The 10,000-nt window shown below is 44.2% G+C and overlaps 1 protein-coding gene across 1 annotated transcript; it reads left to right on the top strand.

Moving 5' to 3' along the window:
* Positions 1-7,578: 7,578 nt before the first annotated feature.
* LOC139640797 (homeobox protein Hox-B6a-like) lies at positions 7,579-8,197 on the top strand (the record flags this gene model as incomplete). Its single annotated transcript, XM_071514970.1, has 1 exon — positions 7,579-8,197. A coding segment is annotated over exon 1 (619 nt), but the record flags the coding sequence as incomplete, so codon positions are not given.
* Positions 8,198-10,000: the final 1,803 nt, after the last annotated feature.

The raw sequence follows: 10,000 nt of genomic DNA, 5'->3' as shown, positions 1-10,000 counted from the left end.
TCAAAATATTCAAGATTCAATTTGTAAAATATTTTTTGTGTAAAAAAAAATACATATATATATATACATATTAAAAATATTACAAAAAAGGAAAAAATACAACAAACATGTAGCCTAGAGAATATTTGCATTTGTTCTTGTTAAGTTGTAGTGATGATGCGTGTGTGTAGGTGTGTGTTTGTGTGTGTGTGTGTGTGTTTGTGTGTGTGTGTGTGTGTGTGTGTACACGTCTTTATTTTGTAGTAAATTTAAGAGAAAAAAACAAAAAACAAAAAACAGAAAAGCAGCCAGCTCCCCCCACGCTGCTGCATTCATTCATCGTTAATGTTTAACTCGCCCCTGAGCCGCTCGGCCGAGCGCTCGCGGCCACCGGTAACAGTCCGGTGAACTGACCCAGAGCACGAGCTCACGGTGCCGTGAAGGACGCGGCCTGCGCGCGCTGCCTGGAAACGATTTATAAATAAGAAAAAGACGAGTGAGGCAGTTTTTTAAAGTTTGTCATTAACTCCTGGAGAGGTCGGTCAGGACACACACACACACACACACACACACACACACACACACACACACACACATACACACACACACACACACACACACACAGAAACAGCTTCACGCAGCACTGGATAGGAGCCGCCACGCGTTTATTTTCCAATATTTACAATTTAAAGTTTAATTTTCCTCCATCGAGCCTTTAAAAACTGTGAAATATATTCTAAATATATATTAACAAAATGTATAACAACCTCATGAATTAATATAATGTATTATAATGAATAATTAAACCTTTATTTACTGTGGTAGTTTGACTGGACGCTTTGTTCTCCTTTAATCCAGGAAGAGTTAAGATATTTTAAGAAAAAAAAAATATTTGAGATAATTATTAACTGCGGTTTTTTTTCTCTGTTTTTCTGTGTTTTCGCGGTAGAAGCGTCATCAGTGTAAAATATTCCACTGCTGCTCTAAGCTGACCGGGGATCAGTGTGACGAGCTTTTTAAATGAGCAACATTAACATTTTGGAAGCAAAAGTAAAACTCACACGTGTTTCGGAAACATTTAAGTTTTTGAAATGTAGAAATAAAGAGAATTAATTTGAACAATCAGCAGGTGGAAAAATACCGAAAATACCTTCAATCATCCGGTGAAGGAGAAGTCCGAATCCCCGTTTTCTCCTCCAACGCTCGAGATTAAAATTTGAGTAAAAACTTGAATGAATTAAATAAATACAGCAGGTTTGATTCAACAGATTGTTTATAATATTTCACTGTAATTGTTGTTAATATCGAGCGAATCCGGCTGATGCTGCGAAGTGCTGCGCGTTAAAGCTGAAATGAACTGCAGCTGAACTGTACAATGTGTGTGTGTGTGTGTGTGTGTGTGTGTGTGTGTGTGTGCGTGTGTGTGTGTGTGTGTGTGTGTGTGTGTGTGTGTGTGTGTGTGTGTGTGTGTGTGTGTGTGTGTGTGTGCAGCACGGCACATTTGTTCACATGCTGTTTGCTGCGGGCCTGTTTTTCAGTTCGTCGCCATTCCTCTGACTTTACAAGGCGTCATAAACGGTCATAAAGCCATAAAAGTCCTGAGGTCACACACCCGCACACCACACACACACACACACACACACACACACACACACACACACACACACACACACACACAGGGTGACACAGAGCCGTAAAGCTGTAAAGCAGCGGTCGGACTGCTTCAGTTTTAATTCTCAGTAGATTCCTGGAGTTCCTGCAGCTTCAGTTTGTTTCATCTGAAATGATACAAACTGCAGTCCGACATCCCATAATGCACCGCGCACCTCACGTGTCCTCCCTGCGCGCTCAGACGGACTGAAGCTCAGAGCGGACAGTGTGACATGACAGGCCGCGTGACCCCGTGATGTGAAAGTTAACTTTTAGCTTCTGTAGCATTGTTCTGTTTTATTAGACTCTTATGGTTCTGATAACGATTAGCCTGTTCTCATTATGATTATTAGGCTATTAGTAGCAGTAGTAGGCCTGGTAGACTATTAGTATACAGTGGTAGGCTATATTAGCCTATTATTATTATTAATAGGCCTAGTAGGCTAGTATTATAGTGGTATTGCTATCACTAGGCCTATTATTATTATTATTATAAGGCCTATTATTATTATGGTAACACTTTACAATAAGGGTCACTAAGTTAAGGGTTAGTTAATGCAACCCTTATTTAACAGTTTAACAATGTATAATTTACTAATGGTGTTCATGTTAACTAAGGTATTAATTTATACATCAGGCTATTCAATAGTTTATAAAGATGACTATTAAATAATGTATAAATTAATACCTTAGTTAACATGAACACCATTAGTAAATGATTACCAGACACATTAGTTAACTGTTAACTTAGTAACCCTTATTGTAAAGTGTTACCATTATAATAATAATAATAATAATTATTATTATTATTATTATTATTATTATTATTAGCCTATTATTAGGCTACAACAACTAGCCGACTACTAGGCCATATGTGAGTGTTGTTTCTGTCCTCTGTCTCTTTGTTTGTCCTCTTCGCTGTGAACAACAGGTTTGTTGTTAACAGACCTGTCAGGTTACATAAAGGGTTAAAGCTCCTGCTTCCTTTTCGTCATAAACCTTCAAAAGTCTCCAGTCAGATGCGCTGAAGGCCTGAGGGTCCGGACTGAGAGATTCTGCACCGTGTTTACGCACAGAGCCTGAAACACACAGCGCCTCTGACTACGGAAAGCAGCGGGGGTCAAGTCCAGGTCAAACCTGCGTTAATACGTAATCTACGTGGGAGGAAAATGCACGCGGCGCGCTCGAGGTGGGGGGGAGAGACACAACAGACAGCGACAGTTCCGGCTGCCGCGCGCGACAGCAGAAGCGACAGCACGCGCTTTGCTCTCTCTAAACACACAGTGACACTGACTTCTTCTGCTTCCAACCGGACGTCCCGTTTCTCGGTCTCGGTCCGGGTCTTCCTTTAGTTTTTCCTGCCGTTCACGGCTCCGCTCCTCCAGACCGCCGCCGTCTCCTCCGACCTGCAACAAAACAAACACACATGAGACTGCATACGTACACAGGCCACGCGGATGAATATTACAAGGCATTCATGTTAAACTGTAAATATTTGATGTGATTTTTGCGCACACAGCAGCTCGTGACTTGGTAGAACCGGACCCGGTCATCTTCCCTCTGCTGCTCCGGTTAAAACAAAACCCTTCACACCCATGGTATTATTAAGTTATGACACGTCATAATACTAGCTACATTTACACCTTATTATTACATTTTACTTATGTTGTATCATTTCATAGTAGGCCAACTACATTCATGTGTTATTATCAAGCTTTTATTATGCTATAACCCTTCATTATTTAAGCTCTATTATCAGCTTCATATGGTATAGCACTTCCTGATTCCTTTAGGCATTATTATTAAACTTTTATTATGTGATAATACTTCATAATGCTACGTTTAGACTTAATTATTACGCTTTAGGCTTCTTATGTCATAACGCTTCATACTAGGCAGACTGGTGTTATTATTAGGTTTTTATTATGCTATAACCCTTCATAATACTATATTTAGGCCTCATCATTAAGCTTGTTTTAATGAATTAACACCCCATAATATTACATGTATGTCTTATTGAGATTTTCTCACATATAATCCTTATAACCCTTCACAATACTGCATTTATGTATTACTGTTAAGCCTTTTCATGTTATAACACTTCATAACACTACATTTAGGTTTTATTATTATACTTTTCATGTCGTAATGCGACATTCAGGCACAATTATAAAGCTTTTCTCATGTTATAACCCTTCATAATATTACATTTAGGCCTGTTATTAGGCTTTTTCTAAGTTAGAACACTTCATAACACTACATAGTCTAGGTATTATTATTAAATATCTATTTTCATAATACTACTTTCTGGACTTATAATATAATAAAAAAAACAGCTTTTCTTACGTTCTAGCACTCCATAATGCCGCAATAGCTGGAAACCGTCACCAACCGAGACACGTTGTTAATGACGTCACAATCATAAACGTCACATTTGGCAGACGCTAATCCAGGCTCTGAAGGGTTTTCACTGCAGTCTCGCTGTTATTGATGTTACAGCAGCAATAACAGAATTATCACTGTGTCAATATCACAGTTTACTTTTCATCACGAGTCTAAACTTCAACACGCTGACGTCACCACGAAGACTGACAGAGTGGAATAGAATAGAATAGAATAGAATAGAATAGAATAGAATAGAATAGAATGTGTGACTTTACCCTGCTCAGCCCGTCCTGACCCGCTGCTGCTGCAACACAATGCGGCCGCTTCCCGTTTCACACACCGGAGAGGAAACGGTGCGTCCTGCCGGAGAGAGAGAGAGAGAGAGAGAGAGAGAGAGAGAGAGAGAGAGAGAGAGAGAGAGAGAGAGAGAGAGAGAGAGAGGTCAAAATGAAAGTTTAAAAAAAGGGGGATTCCCCATCTGTCTCTGTCTGCCTGTTCTGCACAGAAAGGGAGAGTTCAGGATTAAACTTATTATCTCTCTCTCTCTCTCTCTCTCTCTCTCTGTGCCCCCCCCCCCTCTCTCTCTATCTCTCTCCCTCTCTCTCCCTCTCTCTCTCTCTCTCTCTCCCTCTCTCTGTCTGTCCTGCAGGCGACATCATGGAGGGGGAGTGAAGTACAAGTAAAAATAGACTCTTTGTCTCTATTTGTCTCTCTGCAGAGAGTCAGCCAGCAGAGAGAGAGAGAGAGAGAGAGAGAGAGAGAGAGAGAGAGAGAGAACGAAAGAAAAGAAGAAGAAGGCCTAGGCCAAATCAGACTTATTAATGGCTGTAGTTCACGAGCGACACATATTCCGTTTGTAAGTGAAAATGAAAACAGATTGAGTGAGTTATTTATTTTGTTTTAACTTTCCTTGTTTTTTTTTTTACTATTTTTCTGTTCCGCCGGACAGAAGAAATGAGGAAACTTTAGACAGAGAGAGAGAGAGAGAGAGAGAGAGAGAGAGAGAGAGAGAGAGAGAGAGAGAGAGCGAGAGAGAGAGAGAGAGAGAGAGAGAAGGAGGTCTAACTCCATATTAACTCCAGGTTAATAATTTTACAGATTTAAAACCATAAAATGAAGCCAAGTGGGAAGCAGATGGAAATATGAAGTCAGACAGAAGCGATGAGAAACTGAACAGTGTGTGTGTGTGTGCACGTGTGTGTGTGCGCGCGCGCGTGTGTGTGTGTGTGTGTGTGTGTGTGTGTGTGCACTCTTCACACACCTTCTGCTAATTGTTTTTTTCATTTACATGTTTTTCGTAAATGTTTACAGTCCAAACAAAACTATATTATAACATTTCATATGATTACTATACTAATTATAATATATAATCAGGGATTTAATTGTAATTTGGTAAGGTTTTTATAACAAAATAAGAATTATTTTAATGATTATCATAGACATCAGTGATTTATATGGAACATGTAGCTGTCTTTTTTCAGACTATATGTTTATTTTTAAAATATTCATTTCATTCAAGAATTTATTTTTAAATGTAATATGCAGGCTATATATTTTTGTATAGTAAAATGATTTATAATTAGTTGTAATTATTATATATAGACATATGTGATATATAGGCTACTGTATGAAACATTTACCCGTCTGTTTTTTTTCAGACTTTATATATTTAGCTAAAGAAACGGCAGTGAGGCGGACTTCAGGGCGCGAGGCAATAATCAGTGTCAAAGAAATGAATCGCGGTTTGACCGGACAAATCCGGGAGGGAGCGAGCTCAGTTTCTTTTCTTCTTCTCTTTTTACATTTCTATCCCTCTCTCGGGGAAACGGGACCTAATCAGTGTCACCAGAAGAAGAAAATAATTCACCGGAGGCATTGATCAAACCAAAACAAAAGTCTGGAGGAAACCCAGAAACAACCTGTCCACAACACATGGAACACACGACATACATGTGATACAGAACATGTAACTTATTACATGTAACGTGCAACACGTCAGCATTAAGAGCTTTGTCTCATTCAATAAATAAAAAGCAGCTATCAGATCATTTTCACAAAATCCCTTTCAGATTATCAATTATCCCTCCGATGTAGAAAATAGCCGCGATGAAAAGCCTGCGGTAAGACGAGGACAAGGTCGCACACACACACACACACACACACACACACACACACACACACACACACACACACACACACACACAGGGCTGAGGCATAAATCTACCGGCCGAGCCAAACACACTATATGTATATGTACAAACACCTCAATAATAGACGTGTAACGCGCAATATAACTCACATCCACACCGCACGCGCGGGCTCACTCTCTCTCTCTCTCACACACACACACACACACACACAGGCCTACTAACACGCGCTACACATGCGCGCGCTCACGCCTGTGATTTACGCTCCCCAAACTCCTTTTAATGTGGTGTGTATTATCTGCAAAGCGCGGGGAAGATATTTTATTATTTGGTTGCCTCTGGTGCTGCACACACACACACACACACACACACACACACACACACACAGGGCTGAGCGCGTGCTCGTGTGTGTGTGTATATGTGTGTGTGCGTACTGCTGGTTGTTATGAGTCCAACAACAGACGGAGGGAGAGAAGAGAGAAAGAGAGAGGAAGAAAGATAAAGGAAGAGGGTGAGAGAGAGAGAGAGAGAGAGAGAGAGAGAGAGAGAGAGAAAATCAATTTAACGCGCGGAGGATTCCGCTGTGATTGCGCAATCTCACCGGGAAAGGAGGAAGATAAGAAAGAGATTGAATGAAAATGAGAAAAAGAGAGAGAGAGAGAAAAGAGGGAAAAATAGCAACGGGGGTGTTTGTTGGGGGGGGGGGGGGGGGGTAGCTCCTGGGAAGCGCGTGCTACAACAACCCCCCCCCCCCCCCCCACCCACCCCCCTCCTTCTCCTCCTCCTCCTCCTCCTCTTCATCCTCTTCCCCCTCCTCCTCTTCCTCTCTCTTTCCAACGAAAGGAAAGCAGCGAACGAATGCGAGGCTCGGAGGCTTCCTATTGGTCAGTCTGCGGTCAGCTGGTCCCCCCCCCCCCTCTCTCTCTCACACACACACACACACACACACATCTCATCGTGCTCTGCTGCTCCCGTTCTGTCCCACACTAGCACTCAGCCCCCCCTCCCCCCCTCCTCCTCCTCCTCCTCACCCACCCCCCACCCCCCCTCCTCCCCCCCTCCCTCCCAGCCCGTGATAAACTCAGTGATAGCAGCGCGAGCCTGTCGGACTGTCGGCTATAAAACACAACAAATCATAAAGTGCAGCAGGGGAAGGCAGAGGAAGGAGGACGGGAAGGAGAGCCGTTAGCCGTTAGCCGTTAGCCGTTAGCCTCCTCCTTCTCCTCCTTCTTCTTCTTCGTGTTGTTGTTGTTGTTGTCGTGTTCTCCTCTCCTCCTCTCCTTTCCTCCTCTTCTTCTCTCTCTCCTTCTTCTTCTTTTCCTTCTTCTTCTCCTTCTCCTTCTTCTTCTTCTTCTTCTCCTCCTTTTCCTTCTTCTTCTTCTTCTTCTTCTTCTCCTCTCTTCCTCTCCTCCGCCCGATGAGTTCCTACTTCGTCAACTCCACCTTCCCGGTAACGCTGCCGGGCGGCGGCGGGCAGGCGGCGGCGGCGGCAGCGGCGGCCGAGTCGTTCCTGGGCCAGATCCCGCTGTACTCGTCGGGATACGCCGCCGACCATCCGCTGCGGCACTACCCGGGGGCCGCCGCCGTCACCGCCGCCGCCGCCGTGGCGTACGGCGCGAGCGGCGGCGGCGGCGTGCACCAGGACAAACCGTACCCGGCGTCCACCTACTACCAGCAGGCGGCTAACGGAGCGTACGTCGGGCACCGGGCGGCGGCGGGGGTAGGGGTAGGGGGCGCGACCGGTGCCGGCGCGTGCGACTATGCCACGGCGGCGGCAGCGGCGGCGGCGGCGGCGGCCACGAGCTTCTACCGGGACAAGGACGCCGCCGGCGCGTGCAGCCTGGAGGATCACCCGCTCGCGCTGAGTCAAGACGGCGTTCACCGTAAAGCGGAGTGCGCGGGGCTGAGCGGGAAGGGGCTGTTCGGTGAGCCGGTGGACGAGAAGCAATCGGCGACTCCCGTTTACCCGTGGATGCAGCGGATGAACTCGTGCAACGGTGAGTTTGAACTCTTCTTCTTCTTCTTCTTCTTCTCCTGTCAGTATTTTATGATCCCGTCATAAAAAGGCGTTTGTTGCTCTGTCAGTCCCTCTCCTCCTCTCCTTCTTCTTCTCTGCCCCTGTTCTTCTTCTTCTTCTTCTATTTCTTCTTCTTCTTCTTCTTCTTCTCCTTCTTCCTCTTCTTCTTCTTCTTCTTCTTCTTCTTCTTCTTCGCCTCCTCTCAGTGTTTTATGATCCCCGTTTGCTCCTCTGTCAGTCCCTCATGTGCTCCGTATTTTATTGTCCGTCATAAAACCGGGTTTGTTTTGGTTGTAGCTCCTGTTTCTGGATGTGACCTGACCGGGAAAAAAAAAAGTTAGCGAGGGGAGGAAAACCCGTCAGAGAGCTGAGGGTGAAAACAGGGACAGAGAGAGAGAGGGAGAGACAGATAGAGAGATAGAGAGATAGATAGATAGAGAGAGAGAGTGGGAGAAAACGAAAAGCATGCAATCTCCCCCATCTGCTCCAGTCACTGTCTCTGTTTCTTTCTTTCTTTTTTTTCTTCCATATCTCCCCTCGTTTAAAGTCTCTGCTTCCGTCAGCTGGAGGTTAGAAAGCCTTCCAAGTTCGCCTCGAGGCACAAAAACATCATTCACCCTCCGCGAGAGAAAGAGAGAGAGAGAGAAAGAGACAGAGAGAGAGAGAGAGAGAGAGGGAGAACCGGTTCAGTTCAGATCTCTACTGTGTTTCTATCTGCCGCTGACAGGAAGGACGCACCGGCACGAGCTGCTTTGTTTCAGCCACTTTATCTCAACTCTTCTTCGGCTCTTATCCCGGCGCCGTTAACCCCGGGCGCACCTCCACGCGCTGTGTGTTAATAACTAAAACAGATTAGAGTGTCATAATGAGTGAAGTTCAGGCTGAAAGTGAAATGAAACGCAGCTTAATCTGATTTCATTTGGAAAACACACCCAGTCTCTGTCCTCGTGTCTCCGTCTCAGAACTCGAGAAACTTGAGTTCAATTCTAAGATAAAAACAAACCTGTGGAAATAAATGTAAACGCGCGTGAGTTTATGTTCCTAATTATAGGCCTGTGTATCTTTCCTGTGTGATATTCGCCTGAACATGCAGCATGGACAGTAATATAATAACACGGGACCGTCCCGCTGGTGACAGCTGAGGTGGAAACAGTGGGGAAAAAAAGGGACCAAACAGAGGAAAGTGACAGTTGGAGTGTCTGCAGCGCTCTGCCTCTAATCCGGTTTGAGTCCAGATCCCGGTTTTTATTGATGAAGATGTGCAGGAGCTCAGATCGATACAGAAATGTGAAACTGCTAAACTGACAACATGGCGATTTGTTTACCACCGGCGGCGGGAGGAGGAGGAGGAGTGTCGGTGAGGAGGGGAGCGGAGAGGCGCTGGAAGCTGATACCCACCGGGGGGAAACACTCAAATATTATTATTATTGTTGTTATTATTGTCAGACTTTTATTACCGTTAAGATGACGGGCCGGGGGAACTGTAACAACGCGCTTCTTTATCCCGGCTCGCGCTGCTGAATGCTGCTATTCACCAGCCGAGAAATTAAAGCGTCCTTTCATTATTATTATTTATTTTTTTTGAATGCAGAATCATCAGCAAGCTAAATAAATTGTTTATGGTGTTTAAAGAGGGGGAAATGCCGGTTTTGTTTGTTTTTTGTTTGTTTTTTTTATTTTCTTTCCACAAAATCTGAATCATAACGGCCAACAAGCCGAAAACAAACAGCCGCTTCTTTGTGAATGAGGGACAAAATCTTTATAAAATCTGATCTAATCTGAGTTTGATTTATATTCTGAGGGAAACAGATAAAGAAACTCA

This window comes from Centroberyx affinis, unplaced genomic scaffold (assembly GCF_046629955.1).
Source record: "Centroberyx affinis isolate AG114_WGS23_722 - 3 ecotype Tasmania unplaced genomic scaffold, CSIRO-AGI_Caff_v1 ptg010708l_1, whole genome shotgun sequence".
NCBI lineage: Eukaryota > Metazoa > Chordata > Actinopteri > Beryciformes > Berycidae > Centroberyx > Centroberyx affinis.
The sequence above is the reverse complement of the archived record's forward strand: the minus strand, read 5'-3'. Positions and strand labels throughout refer to the sequence as shown.